This window comes from Papilio polytes, unplaced genomic scaffold (genome assembly GCF_000836215.1).
Source record: "Papilio polytes unplaced genomic scaffold, Ppol_1.0 DF821289.1, whole genome shotgun sequence".
In the NCBI taxonomy this organism is placed as follows: domain Eukaryota; kingdom Metazoa; phylum Arthropoda; class Insecta; order Lepidoptera; family Papilionidae; genus Papilio; species Papilio polytes.
Genome location: NW_013527915.1, coordinates 1,178,984 through 1,199,085, shown reverse-complemented (window position 1 = coordinate 1,199,085; position 20,102 = coordinate 1,178,984). Strand labels below are relative to the sequence as shown.

At 31.7% G+C, this 20,102-nt stretch overlaps 2 protein-coding genes across 2 annotated transcripts; both read left to right on the top strand.

The window, feature by feature from the left end:
- The first annotated feature begins 708 nt into the window (after positions 1-708).
- Positions 709-5,106, top strand: LOC106109435 (protein rogdi homolog). Its single transcript, XM_013290937.1, has 7 exons — positions 709-821; positions 911-982; positions 1,459-1,590; positions 2,164-2,321; positions 2,833-2,953; positions 3,025-3,234; positions 4,972-5,106. The coding sequence occupies exons 1-7, from the start codon at positions 786-788 to the stop codon at positions 5,038-5,040; spliced, it is 798 nt and encodes a 265-aa protein (XP_013146391.1). The 5' UTR covers positions 709-785; the 3' UTR covers positions 5,041-5,106.
- Positions 5,107-8,184: 3,078 nt separating this feature from the next.
- LOC106109443 (sorting nexin-13-like) lies at positions 8,185-17,720 on the top strand. The gene is made up of 23 exons (XM_013290946.1): positions 8,185-8,401; positions 8,498-8,609; positions 8,787-9,001; positions 9,347-9,570; positions 9,867-10,019; positions 10,105-10,277; positions 10,454-10,570; positions 10,790-10,904; positions 11,144-11,272; positions 11,645-11,865; positions 12,255-12,322; positions 12,389-12,435; positions 13,226-13,318; positions 13,393-13,512; positions 13,812-13,945; positions 14,138-14,350; positions 15,191-15,287; positions 15,395-15,474; positions 16,041-16,159; positions 16,487-16,555; positions 16,686-16,792; positions 16,867-16,980; positions 17,519-17,720. The coding sequence occupies exons 1-23, from the start codon at positions 8,289-8,291 to the stop codon at positions 17,623-17,625; spliced, it is 2,940 nt and encodes a 979-aa protein (XP_013146400.1). The 5' UTR covers positions 8,185-8,288; the 3' UTR covers positions 17,626-17,720.
- Positions 17,721-20,102: the final 2,382 nt, after the last annotated feature.

Below are 20,102 nucleotides of genomic sequence, written 5' to 3'. Positions count from 1 at the left end.
GAAATTTGTATTACATCGGTTATGTATACACAATGACCATTATACACTAGTGAGGAAACAATGAATATGCAGTTATATACAGAATACTAATAAATAACTTTTCAACAAATAAAAATGTACTTAGCAATTTCATGTCTGTGCTTGTTAGGAAGAGAGAAGAGAAGAGGGGCTATAAAGTTTTAATTGTACCCTGCAATTATTTCCTTTTCACGTAAGAATACTTCAATTTTTGTGTAGAACGCCTCAAGTTTCTTCGGAAATACCATTTTTGGACGTTGTTATCTTCGAGTTTATTATATGTTTTCAAAGAATTAGGCATGCAATTGATCAAGTTGTCAGTGGCTAGTTTTTGTTTTTTATAAAATTATATCGACCAGAATTATTTCTATGATGAACAAATATATTATTTATGTATTTTCTCCACTGAACTCTATAGTTAGACCGAAACAAAACTTTGGTTTTCAATCCGCGACCTATCCATCTGGAGAGATCAATGTGACGATGGTGTAAATTCTTACAGCATACATTTTAAAATCTTATACAAAAGATATAACTTTATACAATTATAATTTGATATATCTATATTTAATTATACTTATATTTTAACTTTGCAATAATCGCAGTCATTTTTTAAATTTATGTATCGATGTTTCGATTTTGTAAAAAGGTGACATTTGACGTAACTGGAATCCTGTCTGTTCTATTTGACATTTGGATGAGCTGTCAGTGTAATAAAGTAACATTTTGTAAAATTACGGAAATTAATATTAGAAAATCTTATAAAAATGAATGACAACGAAAAAGAAGAGGCTGCTAATCTGGTATAATACAATTATTCTTAATGTAATCCAGTACGGTTTATATTTGATCAATGCATTTTCGTTTTCACGAAATATGTAATTTATTTTAGAAAGAAGAGTTTGAATGGGTGCTTCGTGAAGAAGTACACGCTATATTACATCAGCTCCATTCAGTATTAGTCGTAAGTAAAGTTATTTTACACATTACCATTAGTAAGCATGCTATTTTTATCAAGAAAATGCTTGGGGCTTTTAAAATCATAAGTCCGATTCTAATAGGTGAGGGAGGTAAGTTTTCGTTCTCGTAATTATTTAAAAAAAATTTATATTACAACATCAAAATGAACATCAATAGAGCCGCTTATTTTGCAATATTTTCGTTCATATAAATTTGTTTATATAAAAAATCTTATTCATATTCATAATATATCTTATTCATAAATTTTTAGTGAACACATAGGCCATTCACTTGTACAATTTTTTGTGTAATATTTTTTTTTTGTATAGCACTATGTAACCCTATGATATTTTTCAATACTGGATCAATACTGGATGTTGTATCTACTTCATGATAACATAAAATGAATTTGTAAATAGATAAAATACTAATAAAGATTTGAGATTAATCTGTTTTTATATAGATGTACTTTTCTTATAGGAATGTGCTCATAGGTTTCCTGTGCCTTTATATGGGAATGAAGGTCAAAAGCAGGATAAATTCATTCTTACTTCACAACCAGAGCAGCTCAAATGTATTGTCACCTTAACTGGTGATAGCATTAGTCATGCAGTGAGTATGAGCTATTTAAACTTATGTTATAAAAATGAATTACAATGTTCTTAGTACTAATAGAGGTTATGGTTTCTGTAATTCCATGGCTAGCACACATTGTGTGATGTAAGGTCAAGGATTACTCCAGTTGACCCAGCTCTCTGAAGAATGTCATCAACTACTTTGTTCTTAAATAACTTTTAGCAAGGATGAATCTAATTTATTTTTGTTGCTAAGTTTATTCTTAGTATGGTCCAATAAAACCAAAATATTTTTGGTTTAAAATGTTAAATAGAAGTGTAGAGGGGTGCACCAGTAGAGTTAGACCTAGAAAGAGATGAAGGTTGCGTGAAAGGTGACATGATCAAGAAGGGAGTGATGACAGATGATGGATGATAGATTTATTTGGAGGACGAAAACCTGGTGCGCTAACCTTACGAGATTAGGGTAAGGTATGGGAGATGATGAAGTACAAAAGTATCAAGTATCAACATTGAGTCATAGTTTTTTAACTTGTTGGTGGTGATAATTAGTATCCTCTGTTAGTGGGTCTCAAAATTCATAGTTTTTAAACCTATACTTTGTTTCTAGGACATCAGTTTTAAAGTTTTAAGGCAAATGCACTCTATATGTCGCACATCAATCAACCAGGATGGGCCGTGGAAGCTACAACAAATACAAGACGCAGCTAACCATTTGCAGCAAGCTATAGGCTACATTGACAATGTTGATAAACATTATGTGTTCAGGTAATGCTTTACGAAGTCAATTTTATTGATAAGATAAATGTTATTGCCAATTATATCTATGCATTATTGGTCAAAGATATTAATAATCCTATTACTTTGAGATATGATTGTGTAACTATGTAAGTGTGTAGAAATTATAGATAGGGAAGTTTCCGGCTAGTGGTCAGCTGTGTGACTGATTGCAGCTATCATTTTGTACAGTAATCTAACTATACGTAATATTAGCTGTTACTTGCGACTTCGACCACCTGAAATTTATTAATATAGCCTATGTAACTTAATAACATAGCTTTTTAACAGGGAAAGAATTTTTGAAATCAACCCAGTAGTTTTTGAGTTATTTCAATACATAAAAATATCCAAAAATACAAATCTTTCATCTTTATAATATTAGTATAGAAAACATGTGATTAAAAAAGGCTGCTGGCAATTCCCTGTAATTTAAATGACGTTGAATTCTCACTCTCATATATTACGAAAATTAAATTCATTAGTATTTTTTGTGTTTCAGGTCTTCCGAAGAGGTTTTACACATTATACAATGCCTACTCGGTTCCCTACAGAGGGCTCGGACTGCTTTAGTTTTACCTAAGAAGAAAACGATAGACGAGCTTATGAAGAGTAGAAACATGGTAAATATATAACCCATTATAAAGTAAATAAATCTTTACATTTAGTATATGATTAACTTGTGGATTTACAGAAAGCACTATCACCGAATCTGCCTGAAGATCTAGCAATATCATTTTATATACAGTCTCATAAGTTGATATTTGTGGCGTACCAGTTGAGTTCAGTGCACGGTACGATGCGTATAGACTCCTGTCAGGCGGAATGTGCGGTGCCCTGGTTGAGTGATGTTCTGTTCATGTTAACGGCCGCACTACATATGTGTCAACAGCTAAAAGATAAGGTAAGAAAATGTATTTTTTAACTATAATTTATGATTAACTTGCTATCGCTCGCGACTCCGTCCGCGTGTGTTTCAAAAAAACAAAAATAAGTAGCCTATGTGATCTTCCAGACTATCCTTTACTTCCATGCCAATTTCATCGAGATCCTTTCAGCAGTTTAGGCTACAAACTCTAACAAACATCCATCCATTTATTAATCAATCCATCTAAACTTTCGCATTTGTAATATTAGTGAGATAGTAAGATTAGCTGTTGCTCGCGACTTCGTCCGTACGAAATGAAAAACAGTATAAAACACAGCCTATTTTATTCAGCAATAACAGCTTTTTACTGCTGAATTTATGAAATTGGCCTAGTAATTTTTAAGTTATTTCAATATATATAAAAACACTAATCTTTCCTCTTTATAATATTAGTAAGTATAGACAATAATATCTGATACTCATTTTAAGTCATTGTATCTTTTGTGTTTAGATGATTCTTGATATATTTTTACGCGTTTTTTCCACATCTAACAACTGTGAGTAGTCAACAAATCTAATTTAACTGATAAGGTTGATATTAACCGAGTAAACAAGTTACGTTACCAGGGAAAGTTTTACGATGGTGATAAGTTAATTTGGCGTTCAGAACTAAAACATGAAGTATGGTGGAGTAAAAATCAGATTTCCTATGTACAGAAATTTAATTAGTAACACTTACAATCTGTTGACCCTGTTATAGACACTCAAGTTTACTTGTGCTAATTAAATGATAAAATGGCTAATAAGACTAGAGATAATTTGGAGTACATAGATAAGAAATAAAAGGTCATTTAGTACCTTATCATGGGTGATATGACCATATGTTAATGTCAAATTGTAACAGATTTATCTTTATCATATACATTAAGCAAACTAGGATATTTACATATTTATTTAGGAATGTGGAAAACTGAAAAGAATACTTAATTTAATTGCTAAGTACATTTAAGGGAATTTGAATGGATATCTAAATGTAATAAATAATAAAGATTTATTTTGTATTGAAATAACTCTAGAAATACTGGGCTAATTTAAAAAAATCTTTCACCATTAAAAAACTACGTTATCGTTTAGTAACAAGCTACATAGAACTTTTTTTTATTATTTTTTTAATTCCACGCAAACAAAGTCACTTGCAACACCTTGTACCTACATGTTTTTCATGTACACAGTTATTGATGATTTTACAATCACATTACATATGATTAAATTGATTGTTGGTATCTTTGTTGAGGTTATTATATTATATTATGTATAGATGATGTTATGCAGTATAGATAAATCATGTAGCGAAGATAATGTTTTACTTTCATTTTTTTTTGTATACACGCGTCAATACCATGCTTGTATGTAATGACTTTTATACAATTAATTTATTGAAACTACTTCGGTGCCGCCACCGAAGGTTGTCACGTGAGTTTAGCTGTGTTATAATTTATGTAATTTTTGTACACTTAGTTTCAGTAAATTACTAACCTGTATGGGTATTTTGTTTAATAAATAAGCATGTACATATTTGTTGATAGTATGCATTCAAGTTTACAGACAGATAAATCCATTAATATTTTTTTAACCGAAGGCATATAAAAGTTTCTAAAACTTTAAAATTTATAACATTTATGGAGCTGATTGTCCTTCTATGGTACAAGTACCAGCTCAACTACATTTTTTATTTCAATGTATTTATTTGAATGAACTGTTTTCTCTTTCCAGCTGTGCGTATTCTCTCAATACAAAGATTTTACAGTTGGTTCAAGATCTGCTTCCATGGTGTTCAATTGAGTATTGCCCTAGAGTTCTATTGCATTGACATTTGTAAATATTGTCTACTCTTTCATTCTCGATGATCAAAGGGAGATAACATATGTCATTGCAGTGGAAATAGATATCTAGCTTAACACGTCCAACATGATCCAGATATATTTATTGCATTTATAACATTATTATGACCTCCAAAAATAAAATATAATAAAACAATAAGTGGCATTCACAATGAAAATGCGGCGTTTAAATTACAACTAATAGAATTATTTTGGATTCTAAATATTAAACAGCTTACATGTGTGTATTGTTTTAAATGCTTAAAAATACAGATAATATATTTATGTGTTGAACTAGAATTAAAAAAAAATAAACTGTCTGTGGATTGTTTTACGTGACAATAGTGTTTATTAATTTATAATGCCACGACCTGATTTTCATTGTGACACTTATTTGTTATTATAAATGCTAATTCATGAATGTATGAAAAAATTATATGTAATTGAACCAAAATATTTTTATGTAGTTATGGTGTCCATTGTTGATATTCTTGTTGAGTATGTTGTAATATATTAAATACAATGTACTATATGAACTTAGTTTAAGAGAACACATGTATTGGTCGATATTTAAAATATAATGGTTTAACACACTTTTATTTATATCTAGATTTAGTCTTAACACCTTTTAGTAATAACCTAATTTATTTTTTGGTGCTTTTATAGCCTTGTGCTATCCACATTTATTTATTTAATGTTACAGTGTTACTATATTTTTTACAACTTTCGAAAAAAAATAATCGTAAAAGAAAGCCAGTTATTTTACATTTGCATTACGTTTTTAGCCAATTTTATCAATCATGTAATGTCTCAAATTAATTTCTATCTGCTTTGTAACTGCCATAGTGCTTGTAGTTAAGAATGTTTTTAAATGTATTACAAGCAAGCCATTTCGGCAAGGCTTTTACTGTTCTCAAGTTGATGTATGTATGTAGAAGGAGGTCCGTTGTCTCTGCCTAGTCTTCTGTGTCACGTACTTGAGTTATTATGTTGATGTAACGGTCTTACTTTTGAACAATTAATACATTGTAATAATTACACTAGATAGAGCAGTGGAGTCAGCATATTTATACAAAAAATTTTAAATATTTAGTAGTGTCAACCTGAGGACTGTAATTTTATGCGGCATTTGCGGTTAGAGATCTGACTTGTTACATTTGTGTTACGTCAAAATGTAACATAAACAACCGTCTTTGTGCATTAGAATAATTTGGGAATAAATATATTTAACACTTCCAGAGCTACCGACTCTAATTAATATCTTTAGTGTGTTGGCATTGAAAGTGTTAAAAAATAATTATTCCTTCGAAAGTATGATTAGTCAATTAAGTTTAAATATTCCAGTGCCACGAGTATTATTTAAAAGAAAATAAGGGTGTACGAAACTGAATAGCAATATATTGATACCTTTTGTGAAGTCATGAATTTATTATCTTAAAGATCATTGTGAAAAAATTAAATAAGTGATAGAATAATGTCTTATCCAAATTAAAATTACAATTTCAACTTTACCTTTAAAAATTCCTTGAACGATTGCCATCATATTTCTTATCAGGCTTAGGTTTTTCGCTAATAGGATAAATGTTTCTTAAATTTTTAGCTATGTTATTTGTGGATATATGTAAAGAGTTATTATTTTTATTTCTGTAGGTTAGTTAACAATATTTAAACTCTATTTGGGCCTAACTTACCTTTAAAATTATTAGCGTTAGAAGTATGGTGGCAAACTTTTTAATCTTTCCTCTTTGATTCTATTAATCTTAAGACCCTTTAACATCGTTCCTAAAAGAATTAGTAACTTAATAAAAATCACGTTAAATATATCGCAATACCAAGCGTTAATTAAATTTTATTCTGTGCTTTCATCGAATATCGATCTATTATCGATATGGAATCGATTCATATTAAAATAGTAGATTTTTTTAACAATTAAGTATTGAGTGTATCCAAAGAATTTTAGTTTTTAACCTTTATGAAAAAATTATTGAATTGTATGTGATTGGTTTTTGCTCTGAAATTTCAAATCCCCAAAACATTCGTATACAAAATTACAAAGAAATTTTAAGTACAATACTGTATGTTGCACAAATATTAAAAACGGAAATTAAGAAGCCAGTTACTTTCTGCGGTGTAGTCTGCCCACGAGCGGTAAACTAGTCTACAATAAATAAACTTATTATGAAATGCGCTAAGGAATTGGATTGTATTATAAGGTTCTGTATGTATTTTAAGCACATTTTGTTAGATAAAAATGTTATGGCACTTTTGATGTAACCAGTTTCCTATAAAAGAAATGTTTGTTATTTATGTTTGAACATATGTCTGCAAAACATGTCTGATATATTTGTTTACGCACACAATATCCAGGGGTTAACTTTATTTAAATAAAGGGAAGCGTCATAGCTTACCTACCCCTTAGGTGATGGCGTATTTTTTGTAATTATACAAATGTATTAAAAAAAATGAAGTAGCGATCGAGTTGTTTGTTTGACATGTTTGACAATAAATTAATTATACCTAGTATTATTAAATAAGGCAGTCTAAAGACTAATTATACTGCATAAAAGTTATTGTGGTCGTGTTGTATTTCAATAAACTTGAATACTGTTACAATTGTTGTTTCATTGTGGTTTACCTTATATAAAGTTTGTTTTTTGCACCGATTGAAAGGAAACTGTTTCGGGGTAGATACAAGAAGGCATAAGTATCATATTTACTAAGATATCCTGTTAAAAGATGTAAGCTAAGTATGTTATGCTAAGTATACTCCACAGAGTACTTTGTAACATACTGAAATATATAACATACTGGTATACTCAATTCAATGTTATATGGTCTAAGCCGGTACTAAGTGGCCAAAAAGTATAAGAAATGTACGTACAGGTCTGCGCTTATTTTAAATAATCAATACTAATAGTTACTACCTTAGTTCGTGGTCGTGCACTGTTTCACAAACCTTTTTACCAATCCACCCACCGTGATTGTATTCTACCTCTTTGAGTTCATCATTGGTTTATCGTAACAAGTTTTTTCTATATTTTGGTAACGGCAACACTAAGGCATGAAATGTCTTAATGACAGCACGTCAAGTTTTGACATATTTATTTTTTGTAAACTGTCGCAGTGTTGTTCATTTCGCGATTTCTCTTTTTTAGATATTAATTTTCCCTTATATACTTTAGACGATTAATGGGACCCACTGAATAAAAAATGGTACCAAGAATCTGTGGGTGGTTTGCTTTAGCTTCCGTTATTACAATTGCATTACTAGGTTTCGGATTGTATTTAACGATACTTGCGTTTATTATTTCTTTTATTGTGGGGTAAATATACTCATATACATATATGGTATCCATTAATGAGATTATCTTGTTTGTATGTTTTATAATCAATTTCTCTTAACGTTCTTTTGTTTACAGGGCGTCTACAATTTTGTACCTAAACTATGATAGTAAAAAGATATTCCCTGTGGATATAGACTGTTTAGATGATCCCCTACAACCAGTTAACTTTTCTGTACAGTCTTCAAAGGTAATATTATCTTTACTTTCTTACACTTCTTGATATCTCTTAAAACACACTGTCCAGTTAAAATTCAGTAGATTCAAGAAGTAAAAGTACTTATAAATTATCCAACGGTATCCACAGTAGTATAGTCAATTCCTTATTTTTAAAAAAATCACCAAATATCTACAACATTTATTCCAGGTTCTGGATCTCTTTGAAAGTCAAAATCCTCTACCAAAATTTGACAATAGAATAACAGGCAGCGAAACAGTGGATTCATTTTTGAATGAAATCATTGTGATTATTATTAATGATTATGTAAACTCTTGGTATGAAATAATCACTGATGATGTGGAGTTGCCCACTCATTCGATTAAACGATCGGTGCTAACTGCAGGAGCTAATGTTGCCAATAGGTAATGTCTTTTATTAAAATATAAGCTGGTAAAGTAATGGGCAATGTAAATGATTCTGTGTTTATAAACTTAAGATAGCAGCATTGTTTTGACACAACAAAAGTCTCATCATAAGTTATTTAATGTTATAGTGTAACCAAGATTATAAAAATCCTAGCCTGGGGGGGTTTCTTTATTACATCACTGTGTAATTTTGCAATAAAAGTTCTATTTTCAATATGGTATGTTTATATATTTCTGATTAGGCAAAAAAATATGTTGTGTGTGAACTGAACTATCCATTTATTTTGGCTTCTAAAGCTTTTATGTTTTAATTAATTTGCTTTGCTATTTCTTTAATTACAGAATTAAAAGTGTAGACTGGATTCATCTCCTCTCCACAAGATTTCCAGAAGAATTAACAACACATTTGAAGCTATTCAAACAATCCAGGGTCAGGTTAAAACATATACAGTTGTTGAGTGCCAAAGAAATGTCCAATGGGAATTCAAAACAAAGTCCAAAAAAGCAAGAAGAGAAGAAACTTCACAGGAGAAATAAAAGTGAAACAGACTTATCCTGGTTACCAGGTATTACAGTTTTATAATTAAACTAAGTTTTGTTCGCGTGCAATTGTAAAAAACTAAAGAAAGTAGCCTGTGGGTTCCTCCAGACTATGTTCTACATCTATGCCAAATTTCGTCGAGATCTGTTTATTGGCTAAAAACTCTAACAAACATTTATCCATCCAAACTATCGTATTTATAATATTAGTAAGATTGTTGTATACAAAGCTTTTACTAAAAAGTAAACAAAAACAAAAATTTTTCCATGACTTTAAAGGGATGATTAAAATGTATATTAAATTTTTAATTGTTACTTCCAGATTCACAATCATTTGGTAAATCGAAATTTTACGGCAGCTCAGAAAGTATTAGTAATAAAAGTTTAATAGATCTATTTTTCGATTTAGAATGTTCTATGGAAAATAAACAAATGTGCAGGGATATATTCTGTACAGATTCTGAAAAAGAAAACGGTATATACCTTTTTTTTGTCTTTTATATCGGAAAAAAGTTAGTTGTCAATATAGATGAAATGTGGAATAACTTTTTTTATTCCAGCGTTATTGAATGAAATTTCCGAAGCCGTTTTGTACCTGATAGCTCCCGAAGAGACTTGGAAATGTCATTCTTTAAAAATTATATTAATTGATTTATTATCTGCGGTAGTTTTACGACCTCTGATAGATTTACTTAGTGACCCTGATAATATAAATAGGACAATTATTAAAACTGTAAGTATATTTATAACATAAGTTTTAATGAAAAATAATCTAATTTTTCTCTATTTGAATGTGATACTTAATTACTACCCAATTAATTTTAGTTTAAAGTTTTATTGTAGTAGTGATATATAAAAAAAATATGTGTTGCCATATGTTATTAAGTTAATTTATTTTTTCATTTACAGTGTTGTCGGGATTCCTGTTTATCGTCAGAGTTGTTTTTACTAGTGATAAGATGTTGTGGAGATGCCGAGGAATTGGACGCTACTTTAGAACTTGTACAAAAAGATATACAGAAATTGGTAAGACATTGTTTTTAAAATTATACTTCATATTGAAACTTACACTTGCTTCTTACTCCATCCAAATAAAAGTAAGTAGCTTATGTGTTCCTTAAGTGATATCTTCTAATAAATATCCAGCCATCCATCTGAACTTTCACATTTGTAATATTAGTAAGAAGTAATACATAACATTAGTAAGATTTATTTTAGTTTATATAATATAGTTTTGTTATTTAGCATTCTCGCGACAGCGCAGGCGAGTGGGACTTACAGGATAGACAAAAATTATCATCACTACAATACTTAGCGAGGATCATACAAGCTAAGAGAGCCACTTTGGGACCACAAGAAGGTAACATACTTTACCATAATATTTCAAAGCGACATGGGAAGAAGGGGGGTGGGCTGGGGCGGTGTGCAGCCCCCTAGAGAACCGAAAAATGGAAAAAAGCTGCCTTCCAGACCAAAACCTAGATTTGGAACACCAAATTGAGCCGAGTCATTTAAAAAATCCTCTACTTTTATTTATGCATTTGTATTTTTAATAGAATATTTTTAATTATTGTTTATATTTTGATTATTTACTTGTAGGGGCCAGTGCAAGTAGTGCTGAAGACAAAGTGTCAGAAGAAGTGATGCGATCGTTGAAATTTATAAGGGCTACAGCGGCTTGGAAATCTAACGCTCAGTATTTACTTGAGATTGAACTCAATGAAACAGGTACGAACATTTTATAACGATTAATAATACTACAAGCGGCCGAATGTTAAAACGACATTTAGATATGAACCATAGTTTTATATCGAAATGTTTTAATCTCGAAACTACATAAAAAAAGTGACTTCTATCAAATTATGAGCATTTACAGTGTTTAAGATTCCAGTATCAACCCTTAAATGCATAGTTTTTTTTTTGAATACCATAAATTGAAATGGGTAGTGAACTGAACGTAGATTAAGGGAAAATAAAAAAAAAATTGTTTTTTGAAAATAGTCGAATGTAAGGAAAAAAGACTGATGTATGCATTGTCGTATTTAAGGGTTAAGTTTGTACTTGTTATTTTGGTAAGTTTTCTTTGTTGGTAACTTTTAGACGCGTCTCATACATCCAAAGCGGTGTTAGATAACTTAAGGTCATCAGCTCTTGAGTTATGTGACCTATATTTGGGAGCGAACCGACCTCCAGTGCTGGGAGTTCCCGATAACTGCCACTCAGACCTGGTGAGGAAGATCACAACTGAAGGAGAAGAATTCACCAAGAATCCGGTGAATTGTTTTGATGATGTACAGAAATCTGTGTGCGATGCGTTAGAGGTAAGTTTTTGTAAGATCTGTATACTGTTTTTTAAAGTTCGGTATTTTTTTTTAATAATTATTATATGTTTAAAATAAAAAAATGGTGATGTAAAAATAGCTAGTAAAGTATGAGTTTATTAAAAATTATATGATACACAAGCTTTTGCCCGCGACTCTTACTTTAAAAAAAAACAAAGAAAATTGGCCTATGTGTTCTTCCCGACTATATTCTACATTTATGCTAAATTTCATCCGTTTAGACTTTTAGGCAAACTCTAACTAATGTCCATCCATCCATCCATCCAAACTTTTGTATTTATATTAGTATGAAGTATGGTTAGTACGATTTAGGATGAATGGTTTAGTAAAAATGTCTTTGAGAAATTATATTTGTTTTTTTCTTTCAGGATGATCCATCATGGCAGTCAGATTTTATGATGGACAATGAAACGGATGGTTTGGAAAGAAAAAATAGGTACAAATAACATTAATTAATTTATTTATCTATTTCTTTGTAAATAATATAGATATTTAATTGCAGTGAAATACATAAAAGAGATTACAAGGCGGACACAAAGAAGTATGCAGGTATATTTATAATTTAATAAAAGGTTATTTGCATATAAGATGTCATTTGTATCTTTTTGTCGAAGATTTTAATGGAAATTTGCGTTTTGTTGTAATTTTCTGTTCAGATAAATGCAAGAAAATAATGAAGTCATGTCTAACGCAATTACCAAAGTTATTTTTTAAATCGAAAATGAAATACGAACTCCCGAAAAAGAGCAACACCTTCCCTCGGTCGTTTGGTCGCAGAGTGCCTTGCAACAAGAACCATACCCTCCCTAAGTGCCATATGTTTGGTATTACATAATATTCTCTTGTGTTAAGTAAATAGATGAGTAGATGGTATAATGTAATCGATTTTTTTGCGATGGCATTTAAAAAATATAGCGAATTTAAAATATTGAACACTTGTTGTCCGTGATCCCCTCTCTCACGGAATTAAAAAAAAAATATCTAGCCTATATCTTTTTTACACTATTTACTACAAGTGTACCAAATTTCAAATAGATTCGTTGTTCCATTCTGGAGATACATATTATTCATCCATCAAATGTTTCGCATTCATAAAATTAGTAAGAAGTAAAATTTGCATTGTCTTAAAATTTTTAAATATTGTATACTTTAATCGACAATTAATTAAAATTTCGCGTCTTCAACGCGTGATAGCCGCGTAATCGCAGCGTAGATGCCGCGTCTTGTAGTTACTAGCTAGCGATATTTATTTCATTAGAGTATTTCGAATACTATTGTAATTATTATAATTTAAAGTAAGGTTTACTTTGTAAACCAAGAGGTAAATGTATATTTCCAGCCGATGTTATACCACTGTCGAGTTCACGACACAACCGGTCGCGTTCCGACGTGGTGGGCAACTTGGCGCAGAGGATGATCAACGAGAGCTCAGGTGAGTCTCTTTGACGTGTTCTATCTAGATAATAACGCCATCTAGCAAGCACATTAATCAATTGAATTTTGCAGGTCCTTCGAGCTTCGAGCTATCGTCGTCTTACTCTAACACATTATCACTCTCTCATTCGGAGATCACACAAAGAGCGAAGAATATGTACTCTCCGTTATCAGCGTATATTATAGAAACGGGTAAGTAATAACTAGTTTTAGCCCGCGATTCCGTCTGAGTGGATGTGAATTAAAAAGAAATAAAAGTAGCCTATTTGTTCCAGACTATCCTCTACATCTATACCAAATTTCATCGAGATCCGTTCAGCAGTTTAGGCTACAAACTCTAACAAACATCCATCCATCTAAACTTTGCATTTATAATATAAGTAAGATATGTCTTGATTCCAAAGTATTTTATTATGAATTATCTAAATTGTTTACATATTTTTTTTTTATCTTAAGTGTGTTTTTTACTTTTTCTTTTTTGTATACTTTAGCATTGGTACAAGACAAGGGGCGTACATTTGGAATCTACGCTATCGCGGTCACTCGGATTTCCGACAACGAGGTGTGGCACATATACAGGAGATATAGCGATTTCTACGATTTGCACACATCTATAAAGGAAAAGGTACTTTTTTAATGTTTAAGAGGAAAATCGGGCAACACTAGAACATCGGTGAAGAAACTTTTTTTTTATTTTTGTACGTTATCAGTGCGTAACATAAGCTATATATTTTATTATTTTCTAAATTCACGCGGACGAATTCGCGAGCAACAGCTAACCTAAAATAAATTAAGTATTTTTTTAAATAATTTCCAGTGGCCAGAACTAGGTAACCTTTCGTTTCCCGCGAAGAAAACCTTCCAGAACACCTCCAGGTCTGTGCTGGAGAGCCGCAAGAGGATGCTGAACAGCTACCTGCAGCGGCTGACCAGCATCGCCATGGACGCGCGCTACATGGCGCTGCTCTCGCAGGACTACCTCGGCGGCTTCCTCAGCCCGGAGATACAGACGGAGCGCCACGGGAATACGGTATTATGTGATTGCCCGCGACTTCGTCTGCGTAGAATTTTAAAAAATACTCTATGTGTTCTTCCAGATTATCCTCTACATCTACGCCAAATTTCATCGAGATCCATTCAGCAAACATCCGTCCATCTAAAGTATCCCATTTATAATATTAGTAAGAGTAAGACTCCCGCTATATATGAGCTACAGACCCTGGCTTTGTGTGCAATTTAAAGAAATTTTAGCACAGATTCAGAAATACGTGGTATGTTAATGCGAATACAAAAATTCAAAATCTAAAGCCTATCTAATTCATATCATACTCTTAAGTATAAACACAGTTTACAGTGGTAGTGCCCGCTTTAACATCTTCGCAGGAATGGGCCGGCTCGCCCCCAGTAATACCACGACCACATAGAAAACACGCGTGAAGTGCAATTCCGCGTTTCGTCTGATGAGTGTGGTGTCGGAGGCCTAATTTTAGTCCCTTTCCCTTTCCACCCTTTTCTTTAGAGGAAGGGATGAGAAGGAAAAGTGGATTTGACGATGGAGGAGACGCACAGGAACGGGAATTGTCCTCTTTATGTGCGTCTCCTCTTCCATCAATTAAGGGTAGACAACGCATCTGCAATTGCGGATGTTTATGGGCAGCGGTTTCCATTTCGGTGGATTCAGGTGGCCGCTTGCTCGTTTGCCACCTTACATTATAAAAAAAAAACAATTTTATAGTCCAGGGGGCTTCGTCGAAGCGACGATAACGCCCCATAAGTCTAAAAGTAACAAAACTCAGCTATCTAAATTCTTAAACAAATATCGGCCAACTTAAATGACCAAACTTGCAAATGGAATATTGTTTTTTTACAGATCGATGCTTTATTTGTGAACTCAATTAGAGCTGGAATGCGGACTCTCAAAAATATGCCCGACCAATTTGTGAACACCGTTGATGGTGTTATGGACGGTACTATATAACTAAATATTATTTAATAAATAAAATTAAAATCATTCTAACACCTTTACATTTATTATATAATATTGGTTAAAATATCAATATGTTTTTCCAAACAGGCATATCTAAAGTATTCCAAGGGAAGGGCGGAGAAAACTACGATCCGGTTAAAAGTGGCAACTCTTCAGACGGTCAAGAAGTATGTTTTTAAAATAATACATACAAATGAAAAATACATTTTGTAGCCAAAAATTTTTAATAAGAAATAGACGAGGCATAGTAAACGAAATTCTTTCACCGGTACTTACTTTGAAAGGTACTATATCAGTTGTCAAATTTAATGCCTCCTCGTGACCTTGTATAAAATAAAAAAAAAATAAGTTCCATCTTTTGTTATAAAATAAACTAAACATTGTTACAAAATATAATTTAAACTTTTAAATATTCAATGACACCTATTAATAATATATTTTGATACAATTCATTATATTGACTTGTGGTTCTGAAGATCTTTTTGTTGAAGGTTTTTTGGGCTCTATGCCGCCCTCTTTTTCCCCATTACATTGATGGGTCACGGACATTAGGGTGCAAGCTTTATTTCTTTATTACAAATATGAAATTAAAACATTAAGCTAGTATCACACTTTATCACTTACGTCTATGTTATAGACAGCGTTAGGGATTATATGAAAAATGTTCCAAGTGAAGGGTCAATGCCTATATTTTTTGAATGTGTTTGTATGTTAGAGTTGAGGTAATTTGTAGGAGGGTGAGGAAAGTGTTGCATTACGGCTACTGGAGGAGGTGCTGGGGGTGCGCGGGCTGTGGCTGCGGCGGCGGCTGCTGGCCCCCGTGCGCACTTTGATAGCTGACAGAGTTAACAAGTACGTACAATCAGGGAAACTAACACCTAGTGGCAAGATTTTTTTTTAAGAAAAAAAAAATATATCTGTATATGTATGGGTAGTTTGCAGAATTAACATGAGGGTTAGTTACGGTTTGGAATTCCATTTGTACAACTCAATACAATGCCTCTTTATTTTTCTCTATTTGGAACACCACAGATTTTCACGACTGTACTTAAGGTAGAGGTAGCACTTTGTACCTTTATGTTCGTAAATTTTCAGATTGACTTTAGCTTGAAGAATCGCCAATAATATTGGAGTTTACAAGTGTTTTTGTTATTTGATTAAATTTTCTTTTGTCCATAGAAAGGTTTTGGAGCTGGTCTCCTCTCTGACGTCACCTCGCAATGTAGTACAATATCTTAAAACATTCAAGTAAGTATTCGTTTCTATATTTTTTTTTAGATATTTTTGTCAGCAGCTAAAAGTGTCTTTAAAGCGTGTGCTTAACACATTTATAAGATTTTTTTCATGACAATAAAATTGTAGTATCGATTATTTTTAGGCAATGGTTGACGAATCGTAATAATTCTAAATACAACGCAAGAGATTCCGCGACAAAAGCAAGGACGAGGGTCGCCGCTAAAGTTGCCTTGCTCTCTGCTGCATCTGGTAAAAACCTATAGTGAGTTTAGACCAATAAACAATGTACATTTCTTTGTTAAATGATTTTTTTTGCGTTTTAGACGATTTGCGTCATATCGTGGGCTCTGACGCGGCGCGACGCGGACTTCTGACGGTGTTTGACATGTTGCAGACTGAAGAAATTAACAGGCGACTTATCTTCGTCCTATTAGAAGGTAGGTATAGACCGACAAGGATATCTAAGCCGGTCTGCAATCTGTATTATGTCAAATCAATGTATAACTACCGCCTACTATATCAAAAAGTGTCAAAAGTCCTTTTTTTACCTATACACTTACAAATATAATATGGCAATTGACTATTTTGTGAACTAACAATGTTTTGAAAGCGTCATATTTAACTAATGAGAGAGTGGCAATTCCACGGGTTAATGTTGCCATTTATAAAATTTTCGAAATTCAATAAAAATGAATTAGTATTTATGATAGTTCTATTTTGTTTTCAATATTGAGAGAATTACGAAATAAGGTGCGGTTTTTTACTGATTAAAAACAATCAGGCACCTTCCTGTGAATATAAAAAAAACGCCATAAGATCCTTGGTGTATAAATAATTTGATACCGGTTTTGATATCCATGTTTTACTATGATGTTTATTATGCAATATATGTCCTTTTTGTTCGACAAAAGGGTTCAAAATTGAAAAAAAAATTTAAACGGTAGTATACTTAAAACGATATGTCATTTGTTTCAGCGACTTTAATTAACTTATTCCCTGATAATAATTTTCAAGAGTTATTCAAGAAATTGTATTCAAATTCGGAGCGCGTTGTGCCTACGAAGAAAACGGTCAACTTATGAATGTGGTCTTAGATAGTTGAATTTGTAAATATTTTTTCCATTCCGTTGAACAAAAATATAAAGTAAAAATATAAATAAATGCCAAATTAAAATAAATTGTTTGAAATTAAATTATTTTTATCTAAATGTGTAAAATACATATATTGTGATAGAGAATTATTAAAAAAATTGTAGTTACTTGTCAATGTTAACCTACAATTTTACATAAAGAAATATGTTATATATTATATATATTTTCATATTGTTTAATAAAATTATAAAAAGGTTAGTGTTAACTATGTAAATTTTTGTAGAATAATTTATAGTAATTTGTGTTAAATCGATGTTAATTTACCCAAATTTTTTTTCAAAAGATAGTTAATATTTTGAGGTTAGAATTGTTATTTAAAATCTCACAGTATGTTAGTTTATTTGTTGTCTGTAAACTTCGATAGTTTTCATATTACATAGAAATGTTTTACAAAACCCATTAAAGCTTTATTAATTAAAATCGAATAAATAAATTAAAATTAAAATAATTAATAAAAATATACTTTTATATTAGTGAAAATTATATGTAAATTATTACAAATGTTAAATTACAAGATATGTAACCGTAATTTCTGATGTCCAATGTATCGTAGTTATATATTGTACAGAACGCCTGTGACCTTGAAACGACAAGATATTAAATCCTTATTTGCCTGAAGTTTCAAAATTTGATACCAGGGTTTAAATAAATCTAGATTTTATTTTAATATTAGACTGTTCACATGTTACTGTTGACTTATCTTCAAGTTAGAAAACAAAAAGGATCATATCATGAAAATATATGATAACATTGTTTTGAATTTTTTGTACTATTTTTTTCCCATTATTAAAAACACAGTAAAGGAAACACTTATATATTTGTTTAATTTTTTAAAAAATCTGGCTTTTAGGGGTTATAAGCACTACAATAATGTTATCTAAGTTCTGTTAGACTTAAATGAATATATATTCATATATAAAATAAAAAAGTGATAAAGGCAGCTTAAATACTTTAAGAAAACCGCGCCATATTTATAAAAAAGCCAAAAACAAATGAATCTAGTATTAGGTATTACTATTATTAAAATTTTATAAAAAAAACTAGATGAAATTATAATGTATAAAATATTTATAATGAATGCAGTTAAAGCAATAAATTAATTTTATCTCATGCACATATCATTAGAATTTGTTAATCGAAATCTTCAATTTTCAAATATATTTTTACAAAAGATATTTCTTTTTTAAGCTTGCATTAAGAATTGATAGCAATAGGAAACGAATTTAATTTTTTACATGAATAATGTTGAATAAAGACGTCGAAAAGTTATCTTAATTTCCTTATTGTTACGGTTTATATTTGTGTATGAGGATTGCATTCAGCGTTGCAGTTAAATTCATTACACTGGCCAGCATTTACGTATCCATTTAACGCATCACGTAGGATAGCCGGCCACCACATTCCATTTGTTACGACCTAATGTTCTCATAACACTGATTGTAACTTAAGTATTTATTTAATAAACGCGTTTGTATTACATTTTGTGGTATTATTACGCCTATTTCACGTAATTTGACGATAAAGGTACATTTATAAGATGTTTATTGCCCGTTGCATACAATTAAATTGCAGCAGAAATTGTTTTTTTTTTATAATATAAGGTGGCCAACGAGCAAGCCACCTGAATCCACCGAGGGAAAACGACCGCTGCCCATAAACATCCGCAATTGCAGATGCGTTGCCTACCCTTAATTGACGGCGGTGGAGACGCACATAAAGAGGACATTTCCCCTTCCTGTGCATCTCCTCCACCGTCAAATCCACTTTTCCTTCCAATCCTTTCTTCTTAAGAAAAGGGTGGAAAGGTGGGACTAAAAATTAGGCCTCCGGCACCACACTCATTAGACGATACGCGGAATTGCTTCCACTTCACGCCTGTTTTCTGTGTGGTCGTGGTATTACACCGGGCGAGCCGGCCCATTCGTGCGAAGTTGTTAAAGCGGTCTCTACTACTGAATGTGTGTTTATATGACGGGGAATCTTGCATCGCATAGATGGGCCTTATCGCTATTTACTTTCACTGCCTAGTACGCACTGGGATAGTAATTTAGACAAGTATCGAGTAGTAGCTAAAATTCTCTACCCTCTAAAAGTTGAACTTGTTGACCGACATTCCCAAAAAAGGAGGTACTCAATTCGTCTGTATATTTTTGGCAGTTTAGTGACGCGTGCTAAACGGCGTTCGCCGAAACATAAGTCAAAATAGACTGGTTTCACTAAATTATTTGATAATCTACTCGAATTCATTTTGTTCAGACAAGTTTATTAAATTCGGTATTAGACTAAATTACTATTCTGGTGCCAACTACCCTTAAGGTATCATCATCATCATCTCCTTATCCTACTCCCGTAGGGTCGGCGCAACAGGTTTTTGTCCTCCACATAACTCTATCATACGTCATCTCAG

What these genes read in the sequence shown, in the direction of transcription:
- LOC106109435 (XM_013290937.1), top strand. Translation starts at nt 786, where the DNA reads ATGAATGACAACGAAAAAGAAGAGGCTGCTAATCTG. An exon ending in GATAAACATTATGTGTTCAG is followed by an intron (nt 2,322 to 2,832) that starts GTAATGCTTTAC and finishes TTTGTGTTTCAG; the next exon opens with GTCTTCCGAAGAGGTTTTAC. An exon ending in TTATGAAGAGTAGAAACATG is followed by an intron (nt 2,954 to 3,024) that starts GTAAATATATAA and finishes GTGGATTTACAG; the next exon opens with AAAGCACTATCACCGAATCT.
- LOC106109443 (XM_013290946.1), top strand. Translation starts at nt 8,289, where the DNA reads ATGGTACCAAGAATCTGTGGGTGGTTTGCTTTAGCTTCCGTTATTACA. An exon ending in CTGTGTGCGATGCGTTAGAG is followed by an intron (nt 11,866 to 12,254) that starts GTAAGTTTTTGT and finishes TTTTTCTTTCAG; the next exon opens with GATGATCCATCATGGCAGTC. An exon ending in ATAGCTGACAGAGTTAACAA is followed by an intron (nt 16,160 to 16,486) that starts GTACGTACAATC and finishes TTTTGTCCATAG; the next exon opens with AAAGGTTTTGGAGCTGGTCT.